The sequence below is a fragment of the Lissotriton vulgaris genome, chromosome 1_1, assembly GCF_964263255.1.
Source record: "Lissotriton vulgaris chromosome 1_1, aLisVul1.2, whole genome shotgun sequence".
In the NCBI taxonomy this organism is placed as follows: Eukaryota; Metazoa; Chordata; class Amphibia; order Caudata; family Salamandridae; genus Lissotriton; species Lissotriton vulgaris.
The window spans coordinates 1566609749-1566636289 of NC_141685.1; the positions used below are offsets into that span (position 1 = coordinate 1566609749).

The window sequence follows — 26541 nt, forward strand, 5'->3', positions numbered from 1 at the left end:
GGTGACCCCGGACCCTCCGCAGTCAACTCCTGCCACAACAACACCCACAGTAAACACAGTAATTCTACAGGCGTCTGAAAATGCTCCTGCCGTTTGTGTTGTGGGGAGCCCAGTGAGCACTACCCTGACTGCCCATGCACCCACGAGTATCCCCAAACCTTCAGTAGCCCAGGGGACGAAGCCTAGTAAAACTAAGCCGACGGGAGTGAAGGGCCCCGGCAATAACACGAATACAACAAAGGGGAAGGGTTCTGGTAAGGTTTCTGGTCGGGTATGTCCCATCCCATCTTCTAGTAGTATACCTGGGGTCCCAACTTCCACTAGTACATCTGGGACCACCAAACCGGAAGGCTCTGTGCTAAAAATCACCCCAAAGTGCCCCCCGGTTAATCTGCCCCCTGACTGTCATCCTTATGTTGCCATCCTTACAAATGTTCCAATTTTGAAGGGTGGGCAATACGAATCCCACCAAACACTTAAAAATAAAACCCTACACTGGTTAAAAAACAACAGACCACTTCCCAGGGGTGTTGACGGGCTGATCCTGGGAGTATGAAGAGTAGGGTGGGTGGGGTATGGCAAAAAGCAAATTGAAGGGGATTGTGTGATAGTTAACTTCCAAGACAGTAGAGTGGCACAAGTTATTTGCAACCACAGGGATACAAATGGTGGTCCCAGTATTAGCATAGTAGACCTGACCTATTTCTATCCAAGGCCTGCTGCAATCTCCATTTGCCCATATCCTGATAGAGGATGGAGTAGTGGTCCATCTCACCATGGTAAACAAGTGGGCCCTCAGTTCCATCCCTGTGCTATATGGCCTGGTTTGGAATGGAGGCCTTCTGGATATTGAACCAACATTCACAATGGGGAGGCTACCCGGGTACAGAGTATGGGCAAAGTTGGCGCAGCCCCAAAAGTACCAGCAGTGGGTAACATCTTGGTCGACAGCCCAATGCCGCCTATTACTTTACTTGGATATAACGCGTCCCATGGGAGACCAAGCAGGGGCAGCAAAATAGGAAGCCAGGATCAGATGGAGGGTAGAGTTGGCACCGTATCCCGCGGCGAGAAAGCTGTGGCGGATCCAGTCTTAAGGATTTGCAGCTGGAACGTCACGGGTATTAACAGGAAGTTGGGCCTGCCGGATTGGAATACCCTCGTGGAGGGTTATTCCATCTGTATTTTTCAGGAGACCTGGTGCAGGGAGCCTTGTCACAAGGTGGGTTATTCAACCCACTTTGTCACAGCTGTTCCCCCGGTGGCAGGGAAGGGACGCCCTTCGGGTGGTCTCCTTATCTGGGTTGAGACTTCCCTAGAGTGCAAGGTGGAGGAGCATCCTAATTCTCCCGATCTCCTCAACATCACCCTAAGGGACTCTAGGGGTGTCCTGCTTTTGGACCTCTTTAACATCTACGCTAGAGGAACTAAGGGTGGTACACAATCAGCCACAATTGCTCTTCTAGAGGATCTCCTTAGGCGGCGCGCCCCTGGGTCCCATATCGTGGTGGCGGGTGACCTTAACTGCACGTTTGAGCCCCTTGACTCGGACGATGTATTAGGCACAGAAGAGGAGGACTCAAGGCGGGGGATTCCTGCTCTGACCTTGCCCCCCATTAAGAGGTGGACTCAAGTGGCTTTACAGATTAATTCCCTCAATATGGAATTTGACTTGAGGGCAGTCAATGAGAGGTCTAAATCAGATTTGAAAGGGGCCCATACCTACAACAGGCCAAATGACACATCAAGAATAGACTACATCCTGTTTGATGTACGTTTATGGGGTGACCTGAGGGATATGGAGATTATTCCGACTATTGAGAGTGATCACAATCTCCTCTCGCTTGTTCTTTCTCCCCTGTGGCTTAAGGGAAGAAGGAAATCCCCCCCCCCATATGGCCCCCAATCCCCAGGCAGTCGACATCTCTAACTGTGGTCGACGGTTGAAGTGGGCTAAATTTACACTATCCCCAGAGAAAGTTGCAGTCGTAGGGTGTCTTCTGCTTGCAGCTTCAAACAAACTAGACCTGTCCTCCCAAGTCTCTAAAGAGGTCTCGTTGACTTTCTGCAATCTAACTAGAGAACTAAGTAATTTATTTACTCTTCCTGGTGGGCGCATGGGAGCTAATAATAGGGAGCGACCACCTATCAAACAGGGCTGGTACACAAAGAAATGTAGGACTATGAAAAAAGCTTTGGTGGGTGCAGTTAAATCTAAATCCCAAGTAGCTACCAGGCTTGCAAGAAAGGATTATTACCAAACATTGAAGGCAGCAAAGAAGGAGTGGGAGGAAAAGTTCTGGGCGGACCTCTTGGCAGCCAGTATAGGAAGGGATGCTAGGGGTTTCTGGAACATGGTCAGGAATAGGGATAGGCCGGTAGCCACGTTGGTCACATGTAACATTCCAGCCCTGAGTTGGTACAACCACTTTGAGGCCTTGTATTCCCTACCTGGCGGGGGCAACAGCGACATTCCATCCACGGTGGTCGAAGTAATGGTTGACCTCTCCGATGCCTTTACCGCTAGGGAGGTCGAAACTGTAATAAAGACCCTGGTCCCACTAAAAGCTGCAGGACCAGATGGGATCCCGGGCGACCTGATACGAGCCTTCCCCAAGGAATGGGGTAAGTTGATCGCCTCCCTACTGAACGCAATCTTGGAGGGAGGTCCTGTACCAGATTCCTGGAAAGGGGCGGAGGTTGTCCCGATTTTCAAAAAGGGATGTCGGGACTGCCCTGCCAACTACAGGCCCATAAGCCTCATAGACTCCTCCCAGAAGGTGGCAGGGAAGGCGATCCTGGGGAGGCTTCTCCAATGGGTAGATGATAATAAGATCTTGTCAGACTTTCAGGCGGGTTTCCGGTCGGGAACTGGAACTATCGAACAGGCCTTTAGACTAATGCTCCTGCACTGGAAGGTGGTGGTGCTGGGCAAGGGCAGTCTTTATCTGGCCTTTATAGACCTGAAGACTGCCTTTGACCTGGTACCTAGGGAGGAATTGTGGAGGGTCCTGCAAAACATGGGGTTGCCCCCCAACTTACTGATGCTCCTAACCAAACTACATTCAGGGAATTACGCACAGGTGCGGTGGGGCATAGGGGGAAAAAGACAGATAGGATCCCGGTGTGCAGGGGAGTCCGCCAGGGATGTGTGCTAGCCCCCACCCTGTTCTCCTTGTATGTGAATGGGGTGGTGGTGTATCTACAACAAGAACTGGCCGATGCACCCTCCCTGGCGGGCATCTGAATTCCTACTCTGCTTTTTGCGGACGACACCCTCCTCATTTCTAAGACCCCCCAAGGCCTGCAAAAGCTTCTCGACCGCTTTCAGGAGTTCTGTTCCCTGAGGGGATTGGTGATCAATATCGATAAAACCAAATATTTGGTCATGAATCCCCCCAGGAAACCAGGGCGTCCACCGGTGCTGAATAACTGTCCACTGGAGAAAGTGGCAGAGTTTGACTACCTGGAAATCCGGCTTAGTGACTCCATGAGCTGGTCCCCGCACATTAACAAAATGTTACTTAGCCATAAAAGAGTGGGTGGCGTGTTACTTAGGGAACACTGTTCTTCCTCTAAACATTGAATGGCCCCTGTTATTGACATATATAAAGCTAGAGGGGTCACCGCTGCACTATATGGGGCTAAGCTGTGGGGTACTTATAATCTGGAGATACTAGCCAAAGTGGAGAGCAAATTTTTGAAAGATCTAATGGCTCTCCCTTTGAGCACACCCACAGTCCCTGGGTTACTAGACTTGGGATGTAGACCGATTGAAGATCAGGCATGATTACGGCCCCTGTTGTTATGGGCTCGTTTGTGGAGGGTCCCAGAACTCGCCTCATATGCTGAGGGCCTGTCCGAGGTGATGGCTATGGGGGGTTGGCATTAGATAAAGTTGTTGAGGGATATCAAAAGTCTTTTGGGGGAGTTGGGATTGGGCGAAGCATGGGTTACTCGCTCCGCCCCTCCCAAAGCCACCTTAAAGAAATTGTACTGGGATTGGGTCTCCTCTAAACTTATTAGCAACCCACGCCACTGTAACTCCACCGCAGCTTTCTTACGAATTAAAGACGTGGTGGCTTACGAACCCTATCTTGACTTGATTTCAATTCGCATTTGATAGGGCTCTGTACTTCAGGCTTAGGGTGGGTACTCTACCAGTGGGCTATTTGACATCGAGATGGAAATCTACCTCCCAGCACTTCCCCTATCGTGCCCTATGTTCCAAGAGGGTGGAGACGGTTGCCCATATCTTTTTTGAATGTCCAGATTACTGCAACCCAAGAAAGCGCTGGCTTAAACCTGTCTGCAGATCATTTGGCACCCGCCAATACTCAGTGGCCCTTCGCATCTTACTTACAAATACCACCCCCCTAGTAGTATGTGGCGTTTCAACATTTTTAAAATGGTCTTGGTTGATCCGATTAAATAGGCTTTCTGTATCCATTTAATTCCTTTTTAACCCCTTCGATGCTCATGACGAGCTCAGCTCGTCATGAGGCACAGTGGAGCTGTGCTGATGACGAGCTGAGCTCGTCATGAATAATGGGCTTTCAAAGCCTCTCAGCACAGGAGGGGAAAACCATTAGCAGCCAAGGTGTTAACTGGACATACTAAAATCAATCCTTTTTAATTGTATATATTCCAATGTTTTATTGTCTTTTTTAGCTCAAGGATGTATACCTATATATATTTGTTGTATATCTTTTTTAATTTCTATTGTATGTACTGCTTTTAAGATATTTATCAACCATATCAACCATTAAATTTGGCAAAAAGTCAGAACTTTACTCAGAAAATATGCTTTTTGTGATTTTGTAGATTCGTTCAGTTTTAAAATTAGTTTTTAAAGAGGTGCTCAAATGGGCTTGAATGTATTAAAAAGTTAGTTATACCTGGATAGTTTGTCCCACTCGAGTCCCATGGTACCTTACGTTTAAAAAAAAGGGCCCTCTGATTAGGTGAGGAAGTTTTTTCTTTGGTCGGCCATTTCACTACCGCAGGACCAATCCTGCAGTACTAAACGATCTGATTGGCTGGCTGTAACCCTAAGAAAATTGTTAAGGATGTGATTGCAAGACCCAGGGACTTAGTCCCTGTGTCCTGAAAAGGATTTAAAAAAATAGGCATAAAGGGGTAAGACAGGGACAGGACACTTGCAAGGGGGACTCAGAGTGACCCCAGGGGCCAAAATGTTTTTAAAAACAAATCATGACGCAGGTACTTTGGTACCCACAGGTTCCAGTGCGGCCCTCCTTTGAAGTACCATTGTACACCTGCAGAAGCCGCTACATAAGCTTCACCCCCATGGTACAGAGGTACCATGCAAGGTACCTCTGGGGAAATTTGCATGGGACCATGGGAGGGAAACCTGACTGCTGGTACCACGGTCCCTATCGAAAAAGTACACATTTTAAAAAATGCACTTAAGTCCATGCACAGCAACGGGGTTAGCTGCCCTGTGCGAGGTTGGCCGAAGGTTGGTTGTCTGTGGCATCTTGGCTGACAGGCTTGGTAGGAACCCAGACCCTGCAGCAACCAACAACTGCACACAGACTTTGGCAATGTGCAGTGGAAGTCAGCCACCCACCGGTGTTGAGCTGATTAGGCCCTGGGCACCCTTCACTGCTCACACCTGAAGACCATGAGCAGCAGGGAGCTGATCCACCGCTGAGCACAGCTGAATGCCGAGCACAGTGGGGGAGTTGGCTGGATATGAAATGAAACATTATAGTGACGTTATTGCTAGGTATGGTAATAAGATATTTCCTTATGTTAAAAAACAGACACATACTAAAAAAATAATACATTTCAAGTGACAATTTAGTTAGATATGGTAAAAAGATCTTAGATTATGTTGAAAAACCCTAGAAAGATATTGAAAAAAGCAAAGATTAAAGTGACATTGTAGTTAGGTGTTGAAATAAGATAAAAACTAACATTTAAAGAAACAAAACCACTGAAATTCCCCAGTTGTCTGACTAGCTATAACTTGCACCCCTCCGATGCAGTACTAATGCCCTCACGTCACACCATTCAGGACACATTAAATGCCATCATTAATGGCATCACTCGTAACATCTCAAATGACATAATTGAAGAAATCACTCATTAGATCACTGATAACACCATAGCCCTACACAGCATAGTTAATGAGTGTACATGCGTTGTCCATAACACATAATTATTGTAAGCCTTTGATGCAAGTATAATTGAACATGTTGAAAATTATATGGTGCACAGCTGACAAATCGCTAAAGTTTGGGTTACAAGTATTACACCATGTTAAGCAAGAAAAAGGCTAAGAGCATCAGAAGTGGGTTGCAGTGGTATGTTTCAAAGCATGTTGAGACTTAAAGCCAAAGTCTTTTGCAAAAAAGAATATGTGAGAAGGCTAAAGCTTCTGTCGACAAAAGATTACACACCTGTGGATATCTGGGCAAGTGCTGATGTTAATTAGCTGTAATACAATGGTATAAACAAATTCTAGGGAGCAAGGACCTCTATAAGGTGAGTCAATGTTTATTTCCAGAACTCCACAAAAGATTTAGCAGCAGATTACTGAATAATGTAGAATGTTCGAGTGTCCAAGTTAGAGGTGGTTTATCTGACACTCGTGTGGTTATGACTCTAGCGTTGTATGCCACTGTGTCCATCGCCAAAATGTGAAACGTGTATTTTACTAAACCAAATAACAGAAGGTTGACAGAGGTGTCCCTTCAGTAGCAAACATATATTAATCAACCCCTTTACTTAAAATTGCAGGTCATTTGAATTTTTTAGGAGAGTCATCTCATTAAGACGAACAGAAAATTGTCCACATGTGTAGCACGTTGAATTACTTCAAGTCCAAGACCCTATAGGATGGGGTCACAAGGAGTCTAGGATTTCAAAAACTAAGTAATTTGAGATGTCATGAGTGATGTAACATGTGAGATCATTAGAATAAAAGGCAGGGGCCCAAGGCTAAGTAAATTATAACTGGTGAATTACAATGTTTTAATGACATTAGTTATTATCTTGCTTCAAAACCTAACTATAATGTCACTTTAACCTTGATTTTTTTCAGTGATTTATTTAAATATATAGTGTTTATTAAAAGTGCCTTGAGTCACATGCCAAAGACCGAATTTTTTTTCATGAAGTTGCAGTAACTCAAGTAGTGATTTGGTGTCCCTCTTGAGTCAGATGCAAGTGTTCAAATGACTTTCACAAAGCAGAGGAGGCGTGGCTTCAACATATACATTTGCATACATATTTGCTACTTTTCTTTTTAGAAATCATTGCAAAATACAAATGCCTCCAAATCTCTAACATTTGTAGATTTAATTTTTAGGTATATGTATACATGTGCATCAAAAAATGCAGGCATTCAAATTGAAGGTATCCAGTGGCAGAAGTGGATTGCCCTATATTGTGTACTACGGTGGGAAGGAGCATAATGTGAGTGACAATTGAAGGATCACAATGAATAAAAGCATCCTATATGTAGGTATTTTTGTTGGAAATCATGAGGCTGGCAACACTGTTAAAGCTTTCTTTATGCCAGCACTTAAAAAAAGAAGAGAAAAAAAGACTACATTGTCTCCTGTTACACCCATCATGCTCGGCTTAACCTCACAAGCCCCCACAAACTGTGCAACCTCTCTCCTAAGCACACGCAACTAAACAACCACAGACATATCATATAAATCAGGGGTCTCCAAACCGGTCCTGGAGGGCCGGATCCATGCCAGATTTTTAAAATTACTACGTGTATCTCAATGGGGATATCCAAAAAATCTGGCATGGATCCGGCCCTCCAGGACCGGTTTGGAGACCCCTGATATAAATAATGGTTCCTCGGTCAAGGGCCTTCTCAATTCCACATAAAAGACTGGTTGGGAAGAGAATATGCTATGATGCATTAACATACGTGGTTGGCACTATACAAATAGAAATAAGATAAGTCATGATCCATGAAATGCTTAGCCCGATCACCGCCTTCCATGCACTCAGAAATATCACAGATATTGCTCCCTATAATTCCCACTCCTAAATCAGCAAATATCCCAATGGTGTTCTCTCCGTCTTCAACTCGTACAAAAAATGTCATCTATAAGCTTAGGAAGCAATCAACATTTAGGGGCACATTCACAAGTCCCAGAAAGGAACAGAGTGAGAAGACTGTCAGGACCAGTCTAGCTTGATGAGAACATTTGTTCTAATCTGGGTCTTGGTCAAACTGGATATGATCAAAAAGTGGATCCTGCCAATGCTGAGTAGGAGGCAACAGTCGGGAAAGAGGAGGGTTGTCATGATAAGAGGAGCTGGAAAATAAAAAGGGCTTGGGTTGGATAATGTTGGTTTGTGAAGAAAGATGAGAAGCCAAGGGCTCCTCCCAATGAATGGGGCATGGTCTTAGGCAACAGATATGAAGCCTTATCAGGGCTTAATGACTGCGATTGACTGGGTAGAAGTTCTAAAGATTTTACAACTCTTACTGGTGATCAAGCTGGCAGGGAAATGGAAACCCAGTCAAATACTGAATTAATTGATGTTTTGATTAATGCAAGTAATATACAGGGTGACCTTGGTGCCATGAATAATGTTTACAATTTTAATGAATGCTCTGACCATGTTGATAATAATGAGAAAAATGAGTTAAATGAAAATTTATCTCCTGAATTGGCTGTAATTGGGAAAAATATAAGTGAATATGATCTCACCCAGCAACAGTGGGAGGGCCAACCTAGTAGTATTAAATCTACCAATGACAATGCCACTGCCCAGCATACCTTAGTGTCCTGGAATGTTGCAGGGTTAAAAAATAAGATACCATCACAGGACTTGCTAACTTTCCTGGATACAAAGGACATAATCCTTCTTCAGGAGACTTGGCAGTTAGACCCAGATCCAATTCAAGGATATTTACATTTTTTCATTCCAGCCACTCCGAGTTTAAGGGGAAGGGATAAAGGTGGTTTGGTGACATGGATTAAACAGAACAACGATCATTCAGTTCTTCAAATAGGCACCAATAGTTCCGACATATTGTTGGTCAAGCTACAGCGACCGTCCAGTAAGGATCTTTTTATCTTTAACATCTACTCTAGGGGACTACCAGGTGGTAAACCTACTGAGGCGGTTGATCAGTTGGATTCCGTATTGAAACAACATTGTTTAAATGCTGACATTATCATTGGTGGCGATTTTAATTGTTGTTTTGAACCACTAGATAACCAGGACGTAGACCTCACGACTGAAGAGGACTACATCTGGGAAATCCCTCAGCTCTTCTTGATACCCATTAAAAAATGGTCTGAGGCTGCCTTACAGTTAAAAGTCCTATGTGTCGAGTTTGGGTTGCGGGCCACTAATGGAAGAACAGGGTCAGACAAACAGGGCGCCCCCACCTTCTCTAATGGAACTACACATAGTCGTATTGATTACATCTTGACCAACAAAGAGAATTGGGCTAATGTTCTTGACATGTGGATTGAGTCAAGGGCGGAAAGTGACCATGACCCATTAATTTTAACTTTTAAACTGTTTGATCTGGTGACAAAAGAGGAACAGAGGGAAAATGTCCAAATAAACCTCTCAAATGATCAAAGACACATTAGATGGTCAACTTGTGCAGCCAACGAGGAAAGTATAATAGCCTTGAGGGATTTAACAACCCAGGCCATCAGAGAAGTTCAGGGTATAACCGATAAGGATACTCCGATATTTGAAATTAGTAGGATCCATGATGAATTTTTTAATAAATTAAAACTATTTTTTGTTAAAAAAGCTAAGAAGAAGCAGCGTAGGCCAACCAAAAAGGAGGATCAGTGGTATGATAAAACCTGTAGGGTTGCCTATAGGTCCCTGTCAGACGCTGTAAAAACTAAAGATAAAAACAAGATAAGGGAGGCACGAACTATGTACAAAATAGTGCAAACTAGTGCAAAAAGGGATTGGGAGGAAGGCTACTGGAGGGATCTCCTTGCAGCTAGTAGGGAAAGATCTATGACGCCCTTTTGGAACATTGTCAAATGGGGAAGGGGGGCCATAAGAGGAGAACCCACGAATCATGTGTTACCAGAAGCATGGGTATCCCACTATGCTACCCAGTTTGCTGTTAAAGATGGTGGTGAAGAGGAGTGTGTGGCCCTAGTAGATACTTCAACGAGCCACTTACTCTTCTCTAAAGATGATGTCTTAAAAACACTGAATAATATACCTAAAGCCAGAGCACCGAACCTAGACTTTATCCCCGCAGACTTGTTTATGCACGACAAGGACCTATGGGCCACCTATATCCAGCTGTTAGCCAATGCTATTGCAAAGGGCTCGCCTATTCCTGAGACCTGGAAAGGAGCCGAGATCATCCCCATCTATAAAAAGGGGGCATGCTCGGATCCAGGCAATTATAGGCCTATTAGCCTGATCGCATGTATACAGAAAGTATTGGCAAGATTACTATTACAGCGAATACATGGGTGGATAGATGACCAGGATATATTGTCACCCCTGCAGGCTGGCTTTCGTAGCCATACTAGTACCATTGACCAAGTTTTTAGATTTGTTTTATTATATTGGCGCGTAGTTTTACTAGGGGGTGGGATGCTTTTTGCGGCTTTTGTTGATTTAAAATCAGCCTTTGATTTAGTTCCCCGCCACAAGCTGTGGAATATTCTACAAGACCAGGGTATCCCAAAAGAAATTCTGTCCTTATTGATCAGAATGCATGAAAATAACTTTGCACAAGTACGGTGGAATCAGCAAGGTAGTGTCACTGAGAAATTCCCCATTGCGAGGGGAGTACGCCAAGGATGCGTACTCGCACCAACGCTTTTCTCGCTATACATCAACAGGGTGATCAGGTACTTTGAACATCAGCCCACAGATGCCCCAAAGTTGGCAGGAAGACTGATCCCCCTGTTGATGTTTGCGGATGACACCCTGCTGATATCAAAGACCCAGCAGGGACTCCAGAGGGCCATTGGGGTTTTTGAATCGTTTTGCACAGACCATGGACTTGTTATTAATACAAGCAAAACAAAATTTATGGTTATGCACAAACGGAGACACATTAGAGGTAGAGTTACTATGGGCGGGGTCCAGCTTGAACAGACCCAGGTCTTTAAGTACCTCGGTATCAATTTGTCCTATAATCTAGACTGGAAACAGCACACTAATGAGCTAGCCACAAAACATGCTCAATTGACAGGTGCCCTCACTAAGGAGCTTTTTTCATCTCATTCTAAACCAATTAGACCTGTCCTAAAAATCTACAATGCTAAGGTTGGAGCAGCAGTTCTTTATGGAGCTGAACTCTGGGGGTCCAGTAACCTTACTAAGTTGACGGTAGCACAGAACAAATTTCTCCGCAACATTACTGGCTTACCTATGTCAACCCCATTGATACCTTTAAATTATGATTTGGGATTCTATAGTTTTGTGGATTTGGCCAGGTATAGAACAGTGGCCTACTGGAGAAGGTTATTGGTAACCCCAGAACTCTCCCAATATGCCCAAGGCTTCCTAGAGGTGAGAACCCTGGATACTGGCTGTAAGATAGTCTGGATGAGAGAGGTTAAACTCTTATATAGGGCACTTGGGTTATCTCAACTGTGGGATGATCCTCTAAATAATGTATTTCCACCTAAAAAGACACTCCTTGAGCTTTATTGGTGCTGCTAGAGATTAAGTGTTTTAGGAATCATATTGATCGTTCCTTTACTTACGATTACTTAGAGCTCAAGCATACTCCGGCCCTAGAATTCTATTGGGACTGGATCACGGTCCCAGGGGACCGGAAGAGGTACCATCAGCTGAGGGTGGGGACACTACCTCTAAATGCCCTAACAGCGAAATGGAATAAGGTACAAACCTCAAGGTGCCCCTTCTGTCCGGATCATAATGAAAACATTGGACATGTGTTGTTTGCCTAGATGTTCATGGCTAAAACCAATTTGCATCCAGTTAGGCTTAAGAACAGCAAACGAGGCTGTTAGGATTTTAAGAACAGATACCTCTCAGCCCGTTGTTATAGCCATGGCAAAATTTCTCCACTGGATGTGGATAATTCGGGCACGCAAAATGAGTCTGGAGTAACTGTAGGATTGTTACTGTCTGCCGTTATTGTTTGTGTTTATTTGAATTGGCAATCTGTATTAATTAATGACTAACTATGTACGCTGTATAAGTAATTGTTATTTTTGTATCTTGGTACTAATGAATTTAGCTTTTTAAACTCTTTTTAAAAGAAATTGTTTTTCTTTTTTTAACAGATATTTTAAGATTATGTAAAAATGTAAATAGGATGAGATAGGGAGACTTTTAATCATGCTTTTTATTGTACCAAATCATTGTGGATCCTGTACCTCTGTGGGGTTGGGGGGAGGGGGTGGGACTAAAAACAACAAATTTTTTTTCTTTGTAAAATGTCTTTTATGATTGAAATATATCGAATAAAGACTAATTAAAGTAAAGTGAGAAGCCAGGTGCAAACTGTTAGTTAGTGAAGTGTTCCTTTGATGTATTCCACACATTTACTTAGAATTGTAGAAATCTTTGTGACCTGCAATGCTAGAACGACATAATCCATCCCAAGAAAGACAAAAAAAACACAAGACTCTTGAATGCTTCAATTCCAGCCTAGATTTGTGGACCCATGCCATGATCAGGTTATCACGAAGACTGATGAAATATATGTGTTTAAGGCGGAGTAAAGTAAAGGTGGCTGTATGGTGATCGTACTCTCACCAAAAATGACTTGAAGATACATACTGGGGAACAAGTTATTATACTAAGAAGTGTGTACGAGGGTGATGTTTGCCGGGCCTCAAGATGGCCGCTGCATAGGCGAGCTCCCGAAGCTGTCATTATTATCCTTCAAAATCTGCTGACATTGCCAGAGGCATGAAACAACTGTGGGCGGCACTGGATTGAGTGCACCTAATACTATTTAAATAGACTTTCAGAGCTGCCAACGACCTAACCTGGGTGTCCCTATGAATGCTGACGAGCTGGGCGGCCTGTGCGGCCTACCTGTACAGCGGTGCCGGTGACGCGGGTCGCGTGGCCTGGATGGGCCGGCAACCATGGGACTATAACCTGCTTGGTGAGGACCCCTGGCGGCGACCGGTGGCTGGGCGGCCTCTCAGGCCCTGTGGGGGAAGAGGAGGAGCGAGTGAAGAGAAAGGCCCACCTCGACCCGGACTGCCTGCTGGCGTCGGGGCCTGGAGAGTTAAGGCTGAGCTTGCAGCCTGTGCTTCCTTCCAGTACCGTGGGGGGCTGTCTGCTGGGCCGAAGTGTTGCTGGGAGGCACGTCCTCCTTTGCGGATATGCGGGAGGAGCATATTGGTGAGCGACGACCGAATCTGGGAGGCATTTTGGCGTCACCGCCCGTAAAAGATTTGGCAGAGAGCCACCCGCCAACCTGCTAGAGTCAGTGGGTGTGGAGTTAGTGCTGGGCCCTAGATGACTGCTGTGGAGGGTGCGACATAGGGAGGAGGACCTGCCTCCCCCTGCTGCAATACACAGAGGTGCTGCATCCCTTTGACGTGGTTCACAGGTTTCTTGGAGGATGATCAGACCGGCAGCCCTGGGGCACCATAACAGGTACTTCTTGGATCTTGGATTAGGTGCTGATGGACAGCCCTCGGGCATGGCCTATTGTTTTGTGGATTTAACAGCTTGGAAGAGTGAGACCCGAGCTCAGAGAAGACGGTGCTGCGGACTCTGGACCGTACTGGACTGTACAGACACAATTGTGGGACACTATCCGAATTAAGTGTGCGTGCGCATTTGACAACCTCAATGGAAAAGCCTGATAAAAGTCTAACCAAGCTGCATTTTGAACAGAGCAAGTCTACAAGGGCGCATGAGGAAGATACATCGCCACCAGAACAAGATGCAGGCACCCCGGAGCCTGATCTTGGGGGAGACCGGTGACAAATCTTGCAAACAATGCAGCAGAGACTAGCTACTATTGATGGCAAAATTGCCCCCTTTTCTTAAATCATGGATCGAATGTCTGAACGAATTGAAAAACATGCAGAGAGGCTAGATATGATTGAAAGAAGAGTGTCTGAAGCGGAGGATCAGCAGGCCGAATCTGGAAGCTTGCCCAAGAAGGAACAATCTTAGCATAGTGGGCCTGGCCGAGTTCCCTGCTACGGGGAACATAGAGACTTCCGTGGAGAACATACTTATTATTCTGCTGGGTATTGACGTCTTCTCAATCGAATTCATAGCAGAGCGTGTGCATCGCAGGCTGATCCCGCAGCCAGCAACTAGATGTGCTGTCTCGCCCAATATTAGCATGACTGCTTAACTACAGAGACAGGGATGCAGCTTTGCTGTGCGCCAGGGAGCTCCAAACACTCCGCTATGAGAGATCTGAACTTTCACTCTTCACAGACATCACGTCACGGGTGCAAGAAGCGAGGAGACAGTTTGTACCGGTGAAACGGAAACTTCAAGAGGTCAACATGGACTAAGCAATACTGTATCCAGTGCGACTACGAGTAATGGTTGAGGGAAAGCCTAGTATTTTCAACAACCCCAAAAGCTTGCAGCAACTAAGGTTAATAGGCGTGTACTGGAACACAAAGCAGATGACCAGACTTCCACCAGCGAACTTGATCAGTAGGACTAATGGATTTGCTTACTGTTTTGCCACTGAACTATTACTGTTTTAGATACTTGATTCACTGCGAGCATTGTGTACTTCGGGTGTAACGGTCTGTTGAGGAATAGGTGCCTGTACTGCTGTATGATCCTGCTAATTGGAGTGGAGAGGGACGGAAGGGAGGGGGGGGTCACTGAGCTAACTACTCACTCGATGCACATCTTAATTTATGCTGTGGTGTGCATGATGGGTATGCTGTGATACAGTTCTCTATGTTCATCTGGTGTCCAATATTACTAGGTCCCCGGGGGTAAGTTACATGCTAATTACGCACAATTTATACTAGGGTGCAATGACATATTTGTTTGACAGCATACTTGCAACATTTGGCCATGAAGTGGCGTTCAGGTAATGTCAGTCTCATGTGTGACCCATACTTTTTTGTGTGGGTTATATTGTTTGGGTCTTGCACCACTACTCTTTAACCTATACCTCGCAGACCTACCGGAATGGTTGTGCCAATCCAGAGCTTTTCCCCCAGGAATCGGTCAAAGTAAAATCCAAATCCTGCAATACGCAGACGATACCATTCTTTTAGATCAAACTCAGGTGGGCCTCCAAAGACTGCTCAATTCTCTGGCTCAGTACTGTAACAACAATATGCTTGAGATAAACGTTAGTAAAAACCAATTTGACCAAATATCCTCTGGAACTCTCTCTTTACTTAAACAGTCATTCTTGTATAGAAATTAATTTCTGGACTCAACCATTTGATTAAGCTTGAATTTTAAGCCCCGCTAAGTGATATTTCTTTGGTTTTTCTGTTTTCCCTTCCCATTTCCCTTCCCATCAATCCGGCAGCCTATTTTAACAGATTTGAATTCTTTTTTACCCAAACAGTAATTTTTTGTATGTGCATATTGCAATGATTTTAAATAATTGTGCAATAAAATCGTTTAATGTTTTACTGTTACTGTTTGGCTTGGGGGGGGGGGGGACTATGAGGGTGGGTTACAATATAATGTGTCAAACATTGGGGACACGGTAAGGGAGGGGAAGGAGGGACTGTTACATTCATCGTTGTTTTTAAAATGCAGTCCTAGGAGGATATGGAGGGTACTGCTGATAAACGCCGTTGATTTATTTGTGAGTGGGGTGGGAGATAAGAGGTGAGAAAGACACTACAGAATTACCATCTGCATGTGGAGCCAGCTGAGCTTTTTAACTTGGAATGTCAGAGGGCTGAACGACAATCGAAAGACACGAAAGGTTGTATTGTACCTGCAGTGTCACCAAATAGACATAGCTATTTTATAGGAAACACACTTGGCACCCAATACCGGGATGCTTTCCCAACGTAGTATGAGGGACGCGTGCATAGCTGCGGGGGGTACTTCTCATGCACAAGGGTGTTCTGGTGTGGGCACGTCGGGGGTCCAGCATTCAACTGTAAGAAGTCTATGCAGACTTTGGGGGGAGATATGTAATGGTTTGTTGCCGTAAAGGACATTCTGATGCGCTTCTAATAGGCATTTATGGCCCCAACTACAGTGTCCTGCAATTCTATTACTCCCTATACAGTAAGATAGTGAGTTATGGCAACAAAACACAGCTATGGAAGGGGATTTTAATTTTGTGCAGTCCCCAGAATTGGATCGGTCTAGAGGCCCATATAGGGGAGCCATCAGCCTCTGCCCGCTCTATAGCTGCAATCACTGAGGACAGTTTATTGGTGGATGCCCGGCGTTCACGCTCTCCACAGGGTAGGGTATACACTTATTAATCCTCTGTTAACGACATTCATACCAAATTTGACTTCTGACTGGTTTCCAGTAGCTTATTGCCCTTTATAGGCCAATGTGAGCATTTGCCTCGCACATACTCCAATCATTCACCAGTGAAATTGACTTTGAAAGTTGGGGATATGCAACCAAGACATTTCACCTGGCGCTTCTTGCAATATTCACTGTTGGACAAAGTGTTCCGAGAGGAACTGGAGCAGGCGATAGATGACTACTTTTGCATTATTCTGGGGAGTGTGTCCTGTATGGCCACTATCTGGAAGGCCGTTAAAGCTTATATTCGTGGGATTACCATTTCAAAGCAGGCTACTGTGCTCAGATCCATTAGAGACCAATTGTAGAAGCTGGAGGAAGAATTAGCTGTGCTGGAGAACACTTCTCATGTGGGGACTGAGCCCCAGGTGTTAGCACAGATTAGGGTTAAGTTGGACGAATACAACAAACTGGCTCAAAATTAGATGACACACTTAGGGAAATACGCTACTGCATATGGATACCCAGTGTCACATTGGCGGCCCTAGTCCATCCTAACAGGGAAGAAAATGAAGTGCCACTGGTACATGATGAAAAAGGGGAGCCGGTTCGTGGAGTAAAGTTAGTGGTAGAACATTTTTGTATCTACTACGATGAGTTGTTCACCTCACGAATTGCACATAATGATGAGGCTGTGTCGGACTACCTATCGTATATTGCTATGAAGGAACTCTTCAGCATCATCAAGGAGTTCGCCCATCCCACCAGCGAGTATACCGACATCCCTCCCTCACAAGACCTCTGCGACAAACTCAGCATCTTTTTCCACCACAAAATCAAGAGCATCTACGACAACTTCGACGAAGACAACCAACACACTGAACCCTCACCAACCACCCCCGACATCCGGAAACCAGCGATTGATGACTGGACAGCCCTCACCACCGAAGACACACTGAAGACAATGAAGTCAATCCACTCAGGGGCCCCCACGGACCCCTGCCCCCACCACATCTTCAACAGAGCCGCCAACACCATCGCACCCATGCTCTGCCACACCATCAACCGCTCCCTGGCGACCGCCTCGTTCCCCGACGACTGGAAACACGCCGAGGTCAACCCCCTCCTGAAGAAACCCTCGGTGGACCCCACCGACCTCATAAACTACAGACCCATCTCCCTGCTCCCGTTCCCAGCGAAAGTCATCGAGAAAGCCATCAACAGCCAACTCGCCACATTCATTGAAGAACACAACATCCTCGACTCCTCCCAATCCGGCTTCAGAAAAAACCACAGTACGGAAACTGCCCTCCTCGCCGCAACAGACGACATCCGCACCTTACTGGACAAAGGAGAAACAGTAGCCCTCATCCTCCTCGACCTATCAGCGGCGTTCGACACAGTCTCCCACCGCACCCTAATACGCATACTCTATGATGCAGGAATCCAGGACAAGGCCCTCGACTGGATCTGCTCCTTCCTCTCCGGCAGGACGCAGCGGGTCAGACTCCCCCCTTTCCTCTCGAACCCCACACCTACCACCTGCGGAGTCCCCCAGGGCTCCTCCCTCAGCCCGACGCTCTTCAACGTCTACATGGCTCCATTTGCCCCCATCGTCAGAACCTCCGGACTCAACATCGTGTCCTACGCAGACGACACCCAGCTCATCCTCTCCCTATCCAACGAGCCCAACACGCCAGACGCAACTTTCGAGAAGGCATGGAAGCCGTCGCCAAATGCTGCCTACAACTTAACACCAACAAAACAGAAGTACTCATCATGGGCCCAAACCCCGACGCCTGGAGCGACACCTGGTGGCCCACCGCCCTCGGAAACCCGCCAACCCCCACAGACCATGCACGCAACCTGGGAATCATCCTGGACTCCGAGCTCAAATTGGACCGCCAGATCAAGTCTGTCTCATCTTCCTGCTTCCACACCCTCCGCCTCCTTCGTAAGACCTTCAAATGGATCCCCCTCGAACACCGAAAGACAGTCACTCACCCCCTGGTCACCAGCAGACTCGACTACGGCAACGCACTCTACGCCGGAATAAACAAAAACCTCATCCGCAAGCTACAGAACATCCAGAACGCCGCCGCAAGGCTGGTCCTCAACCTGCCAAAACACTGCCACATCTCCCAGCACCTGCGCACACTCCACTGGCTCCCCGTCGAGGCGAGAATCACCTTCAAAATGCTCACCCACGCACACAAGGCCCTCCACGGCACCGGACCAGCATACCTGAACAGCCGACTCAAATTCCACGCACCCCAAAGAACCGTGCGATCAGCCCAGCTTTCCTACCCCGTGGTCCCTCGTACCAGAAAGACCAGATTGGGAGGCCGCTCCTTCTCCTTCCTCGCGGCCAAAGCATGGAACGCCCTTCCGCTCCACCTCATAAAGACAACATCGATCCCCATCTTCGCAAGAAACCTCAAAACCTGGCTCTTCGACAGACCCCCTCCTTGATGGAATGGAACCTGGAACCTGCACCCCCCCCCCCCCCCCCTCACCCCTAGCACCTTGAGACCCTCACGGGTGAGTAGTCGCGCTTTAACAAACTCCTGATTGATTGGTTTTTCTGTCTCACATATAAGACGATGTCTATAAAGGAAACAAGATCTATGCTTGAGCATTATATAATTCTATGAGGTTGGATTTGTATACCTCAGGGTACTCTGCTTCTCTACCTGTGTAGTAGCATATATTGTTAAATTTGGGTTTTATTACGGTTGACCAGAAGAGTGAGCACTGCTTAGACATTTAGGACTAACAGTGTGCAGGCGACAACCGTTTTGTTGTATTTACACCGATTCCATACTACTGACCTCATGCGTGTTACAAGATATATCCTGTGGGAAAAACAAATGCTTTCCGTTGGGAGAAGATAGGGCAGTACTACAGGTATTATGTGTGCTTAACATACACTTCAAGGGTGATTTCTTTACAGAGGGGTTGAATCGTACCTGGGAACAAATCCAATCAAAAACTCCTGATAGAACACTACTCACCACATACCACTATGACCGGGCACAGCAATCATTACGTACACTACTGGGGGACTAGATATCTGAACCACATGAGATGGTCTTATTGACGTACCTATTGCAGACTCAATTCCCCCGCCGGGGGATTTCGACATTACATAAGCTCATGAGAGTAAGTGGAGACCCAATGCTCTCAAAGCTACGGCAGGAGTGGCAGGACGACCTTGGCATAGAAATTACAGAGAAACAGTGGACATATTGCTGTTCTGTAACATAAACCATTTCGCAGAATGGGTGGTACCGCTTGGTACACTTTAAATACCTTAACCGAGTATACTACACCCTTGTGTGACTACTTACATATGGGCTAAGAGATGATGATTGCTGCTTGAGATGTGGAGTCGAGGGGGCTGGCTTTGCGCACCTGGCTTGGTTCTGTCCTGGGGTTTGTCTTTTTTGGACTGCAGTGTTTGAAGTGTTGCAAGATATTGTGGAGGTACTGCTGCCAGAGACAACACTGGTAGCTTTACTGGGATATGTTTGTGATTTGTCAAAGACATTTCAATGGCTGGTGGTGGTGGGCCTTTAATTGGCGAGGCGGAGAATCGCTATGCAATGAATGGAGGGCCCTTTGCCAACGATGTCGGAACAGCACACCAACATGTCCTAATGCAACACAAAGTCAGACACCTATAATGCTCTCATGCCGATATGCAATAGACCACGGAATATATGGGGCCGTATCAAGTGTACTAGATTTGCATGTCAGTTGTTGGTTATGAATGCGTTGATGTAGAATACAATGGGAGAGCAAGGGAAGGGAGGGGTGCGTCCATATCCCCTGTGTAATGTATATTAAACAATGATGGAGGAACCCAAACTATGTGTGGTACTATCACTGGTAGGAAGTTTGGGACCCACTGGGTTTGATAAAAGACCCCTCACACACCAACCTGGTTGGTGTCATGCTTCATCATTGGGTTCTCAACCGGGTAGCCGAATGCCCCCCCGGTTGTGCTACGCCGCCTGATTACAACGGAGCTGGTGTGGTGCAGAAATGTGATGTGGTGTGAATTAAAAATATCTCTGAGAATCCGGGATGACGGGAGACAAGACCAAATTCCAAACGGGTCTGCTCTGAGACATAAGGTTTTCAGAGGAGCGAACTCCTCCCGAGCCCCGAATCGGCCACCCACAATCAACCATAGTGTAATTTTTTTCATACGTGCCCGTAAGTACGGCGACACGCAGTCCACACACCTTAGCGTGTGTGTAGGTACTCATTTTACTGTTTTCATTTTTCACGTAGCACCACATCTTTTGCCACCCACTTATTTTCACGGTCCTGAAGAAAGCCCCTCCTACATACCCCTGCGGGCTGAAACGTAGACCCACCACATAGCCAACTACAAGATAATTAATTATTTTTTAGTTGCATCACACATACCTTTTAACCATATCCTGAGCCGCCAATAATAAATACGAAGAGGCAAGGATTCTCAGAGATATTTTTAATTCACACCACATCACATTCATGATGGGTTCGCCCATCATTGTTTAATAAGAATGCGTTGACCTTTATGGGAGAGACAGGGGTGGACTAGTTTAAATGGTTGAGTGGGAGCTGCTCATTAAGAGGATCTACGTGATGCTGTACATGTTCAATAAGAAAGTTTGTAAACATGGACGGTGTGAGGATCGGTGTGAGAATCGGACAGGATAGATTGGTATACTACTGGCATGGTATGTTGCAATAATTATGACAGTCGGAGTAGCTCAACTACTGTACTTTTTCCCCTTCATGCTCCACCTGGAAGAACATGTACTTGCTCTCCTTACGGATTTTCTAGCTACTTACCCTATGCTATAACTGGATTTATGTGGCTGCCTTATTGTTTGTATATATACAAAATAAATAAAGTGTTTTTAAAAAAAAGAAGAAATTTGTCAGATTTCAAACATTATTGTAATAATTGTTTTAAGCATAGAAAGGAGTGAAGTGAATAAGAAATAGGCTACATTCATTTTTTATTTACCACATGCTTTACTTTTTCTGGTCTGTGTCATCGAGAATATTAAATTGCCTGTTTGGTTTGGTGGCCTCCTGCATGAGTTCGTACAACTGCCCAAGCTGCTCTTCTGTGAGGTCCTCAAGTTTCTGCTCTGGGAGACTATTTCCAAAGACCACATTTGCCACTGGATTGCTCAACCTCTCTTTGGCTTGTTGGGCCAACAAGGACGCGTAGGACTCCCATTCCTTCATGAACCGCTTGGCTTCAGTAGGGTTTACAGTTTTATGCCTTCTAAATTCATCCTTTACATACTGATCTCCTAAAGTTTTTAGGTCCAGGGGGAGTGCCCTGTGCAGCATCAGGATCCTCTTGTACAGTGACCTCACCTGGAGCACGTGCAACACTGGAGTAGACATATCACACAGCTGGAACTGGCAGAGGCACTTCTGTGTTCCTCAAAGTCAGAGACTGTACTGCAATCCACAGTCAAGTGAGTTGAAAGCTTCAGAGCTGGCTGTACAGCGCTAACTGCATTCGGTAATTACTGCAATAGATCAATGTTTGCATTTAAAACTTTGCATTACTGTGCCAGGAAACATCATCCCTATGTACATATTTGTAATTAAATGGCAAGTTGATGTGGTATGGATATGTAAAGAAATAACACAAGTTTCAAAGTCTTAAAAAGAACAAGTTACTTACCTTCGGTAACGCTTTTTCATGTGGATACAGTATCTGCCTGTGGATTCCTCACTTTGTGAATATCCCCTGCACAGCAGCCATTCGGAAATTTTTTGTAGCTCTCAAGGCCGGTGAGGTCATGGACGACGTCACAGAGGGTACGACTCCGCTCGCGACCCAGCTGACGTCACTGGATCCATAATAGGGCCTCATCGGCGTGATGATGTCAGTTCCGCCCCTTTTTCCGTGCCCCTGAGGCACACGGACGGACCGACGTAAACAAGTATAGTATACAAAATACACAGTATTTGAACCAACACACATAGTGTGAAAACAATTCCAAAGGTAAAAAACAATTAAACATTTCCACTGTAAAATACAACATAAATACTTACAGGTATAGAAGAGTGAACAACGGGGAGGCGGGTGGGCATGTGAGGAATCCACAGGCAGATACTGTATCCACCAGAAAAATCTTTACCGAAGGTAAGTAATTTGTTCTTCTGATGGACACATCTGCCAGTGGATTCCTCACCTTGTGAATAGAATCCCACAGCAGTCCCCACTCCCGGAGGAGGGTGTCCACTCCTCTATACCAGAAAATCTTGGAGGACACAACACGCAAAGTGGCCGTCCCTCCTCACTTCGGAATCTAAGCAGTAATGCTTCGCAAAAGCGTGGAGGGAGGCCCAATTTGCCACTCTGCAAATGTCCTCTACAGGTACACCCCTAGACAAAGCTGATGTTGAAGACTTTGCCCTAGTAGAGTGAGCTCTTATACCCTCTAGAGGTTCCTTACCAGCCAGGGCGTAGCAGATCTTAATGCACAAGATAATCCATCTTAAAAGTGTGCGCTTGAGCATCGCTCTTCCTTTCTTACAGCCAGCAAATCCCACAAAGAGCTGGTCATCCACACAATAGTCTTTAGTTCTATCGAAATAAAAGCTCACCGCCCTCTTAGGGTTCAGACGGTGAAGCCGCTCCTCCTCCTTGGAAGGGGGAGGATACAAGGTAGGAAGGATAATGGACTGCCCCAGACGGAAAGGAGTTACCACCTTAGAAAACCAGCCCTGGTCCGAAGTACCATTTTTTCAGTCAAGAATGGGGGTTTTGAACTAAGAGCTTGAAGCTCACTTACCCTCCTTGCCGAGGTAATTGCTACAAGAAAAACAGTCTTAAAAGACAATAGCCTCATGGGACACTTGTGCAATGGTTCAAAAGGCGAACCCATCAAGTAGGTTAAGACAAGATTTAAATCCCATTGAGGCACAATAAAAGGAGTAGGAGGGAATTTGTTGGTAAGTCCCTTAATGAAACGCAACACCACAGGTGACTTAAAAAAAGATGGCTGGTCCGGCAAACAAAGGAATGCTGACAATGCCAAAAGATAACCTTTTACCACAGCCACAGCAAAACCCTGCTGGGCCAGAGATAAAGAAAACTGAAGAATGTTGGATAAACAAGCCTTTAAAGGGTCAATAGACTTTTCCCCACACCAATGGACAAATTTAGACCACCTATAGGAATAGATAGATTTGGTGGAGAGACGTCTGGCGGACATAATAACGTCCACCACATCAGGAGGAAGGGGAAAAGAATTCAGATTGCCCCGTTCAATCTCAAGGCATGAAGGTGTAAGCTCTGGAGGTGGGGGTGTAGAACCTGCCCCGGCGACTGCGAGAGGTCATCTGCCCTGAGAGGGAGACGGAGCAGAGGGCACGAGGAGAGGTGGAGAAGATCTGCGTGCTACACCCTTCTTGGCCAATCCGGGGAGATCAATATGACTTGGGCCCGGTCCTGTCGAATCTTCCTCAGAACCCATTGAATCAAGGATATGGGAGGAACTGCGTAAAGGAGTTGTGAATTCCAACTCAACTGAAACGCGCCCCCCAAAGCTCCCTGCATCGGATACTGGAGACTGCAGAATGATGGGCAGTGAGCGTTCTCATGAGTGGCAAACAGGTCCACCCGAGGAGTTCCCCACATCCGAAAGACGTGACGAACAACCTCCGGATGAAGCCTCCACTCGTGGTCGACCGAGAACTGCCGACTGAGATTGTCTGCACGCACGTTCAGAACTCTGGCCAGATGATTTGCAATTAGACAAATCTGATGGTCCTGAACCCAGGACCAGAGACGCAGAGCCTCTCTGCAGAGACACTGCGACCCAACTCCTTCCTGCTTGTTTACATACCACATCGCGGTAGTGTTGTCAGTTAGGACTTGAATCGACTGACCGCGAAGGGAAGGGAGGAAAGCCTTGAGCGCCAAACGAATGGCCCGTTACTCTAAGAGGTTGATGTGAAGCAACCTTTCCTCTGGAGACCAAAGACCCTTGATCTCCAGATCCCCCTGAGCTATGTTGTGCCTTGTTCATGCATTCTTCATGTGGGATAGCGAGTATTCTAGGCGTCACCATTTAGAGTGTTGGTGACTGATCGTTCCTCATTCTATTACTAGCGGTTGCTGAGGCAGGATGTTGATTACTTAACTCCTGTAACTTATACTTAAATAAAGAACTTGGAACCTACCTGAAGTCTCCTAAGAATCACTTACCTCAACATTTTGGCGACGATCCTATTTCCTCTCATCTCGTCCACCTGTTCATCTTCACAGCGTATTGACAACGCTTCGAGGGACTACTCTTAGAGTGCTCTTCGAGTGGGAGCGGCGGCGCTTTCCAAGGAAACCTCTCTCTGTTGGGGTTTATTAACTTTCAAAAGGTACTGTTTGCTTGTGTCCTTATTTTTCGCTGGCATCCACACACTGCCCGTAAGTCGCGAGACGCTCTGGATGCGCGCGCAGGCAGTAAGACGCGTTTCCATGGTTTTTGTGTGTTGCTTCATTACACGTCGTTACATCATCACTCATGACGTGTGGCGGCCATTTTAGAGATTTCAGAGGGAGTTTTGCCAACCAGCGAATACAAGCTTTTCAATCACGGTTGAGGCTGCATTTTGCCAATCACGTTTTTACCGTTGGCGATTACAGTTCTTCTGTGCAAGTGACAATACTTCTTATCTATCACATTTTATATACAAACTATCTAACCAACTTTGTTTTGGTTGTTCTTGGAAATATTATAGACATCGCTTTTCTCAGCCAACCATTAAAATTTTACGAGTGTTCCTGCCTCAGCCTAATTCCGTGAAGTGTCTTTAAAACTGTTTATCTATGGCAACAACAGCCAATCATACCATCTCTCCTCCACCTGCATTTCTTATTGAAGGAGAGATTCCGTCCATTGAGTGGGAGGAATGGTTAGGTTTTGTTGAAAACTATTTAGAGGCCATTGACGGCCTTAGATTTCCCGCTTCAAGGAAAAAAAGCTATTCTATTAAATTCGCTGGGTAAAGCAGGACAACATGTTTTTAAATTCTTACCTGAACTTCTGGGTGCGGATGGTCAACCTGTAGACAATCCGAAAAATATTTTGGAAAACAAGCGAATATAGTAATGCAGAGACACAAATTTTACATGGTACCACAGAAAGGAAAAGAGACTGTAGATCAAATGGTTGCTCGTTTGAGAGAACTCTTTGAAGTGTGATTTTGGTGCTATGGCTGACCAGCTCATCAGAGACCAACTGATTGTCCAGTGCAAATATAAAAGAATGCAGCAAAAACTTTGAGCAGCCAAGAATCCAACGCTGATGGAAGCCATCACCATTGCCAAGGTGGGAGAAGAGTCTGACAAGTGTATGGAAGAAATGCGTCTTCTTGAGCTTAAGAAGCCCAACTCCTGTAACTTCTACTTAAATAAACAACTTGGAACCTACCTGAAGTCTCCTGAGAATCACTTACCTCAACAAGCACCCCACCCTAGAGTGGATGCATCCGTTATCACTGTGGCAACCGATGGAGGCAGGAGGAAGGGCTTTCCTTGAGACAGATTGCCCTCCACGCTCCACCAAGACAGATCCGCTACAGCTTCTCTGGAGATCCTCACTGACTCCCTGAGATCTTCGTTGTGCTGATACCACTGCCTGCAGAGGCACCACTGGGGTGCCCTCATGTGCCAGTGTGCATGGTTGACCAGCAGAATGCAGGAAGCAAACAGACCGAGCAGACGAAGGACCTTCAGGACTGGAACAACCGCTCCGTAGAAAAACAAAGGAATCATTTCCTGAATGTCGAGAATCCTTTGAGGAGGAGGGAATGTCCGACACACAGTAGTGTCCAGTACTGCCCCTATGAACAGGTTGCGCTGTGAGGGCACCAGGTGAGACTTGGGTACATTTATTGAATAACCCAATTTGTACAACGGCTGTGTTGTCACCTGCAAATGATGAAACACCTTCTCTGGAATCCCCAATCTTCTGAGATGGGCTGCCACCACTGCCATCACCTTGGTGAAGACTCGAGGTGCAGTAGTAAGTCCAAATGGGAGAACCGCAAACTGATAGTGCTGCGAGCCCACCGTGAAACGTAGATACTTCCTGTGCGACTTCAGGATAGGAATGTGAAAGTACGCAT

General features: G+C 46.0%; 1 protein-coding gene across 1 annotated transcript in view; it reads right to left on the reverse strand.

Annotated features, from left to right (window-relative positions):
• SDHAF3 (succinate dehydrogenase complex assembly factor 3) overlaps positions 1 to 21801 on the reverse strand; it is a 54607-nt gene extending 32806 nt beyond the window's left edge. Inside the window, exon 1 of the mRNA XM_086918069.1 lies at positions 21410 to 21801. Coding sequence (XP_086774195.1) covers positions 21418 to 21801 — 384 coding nt within the window. The 3' untranslated portion in view covers positions 21410 to 21417. The remainder of the gene's footprint in view (positions 1 to 21409) is intronic.
• Positions 21802 to 26541: the final 4740 nt, after the last annotated feature.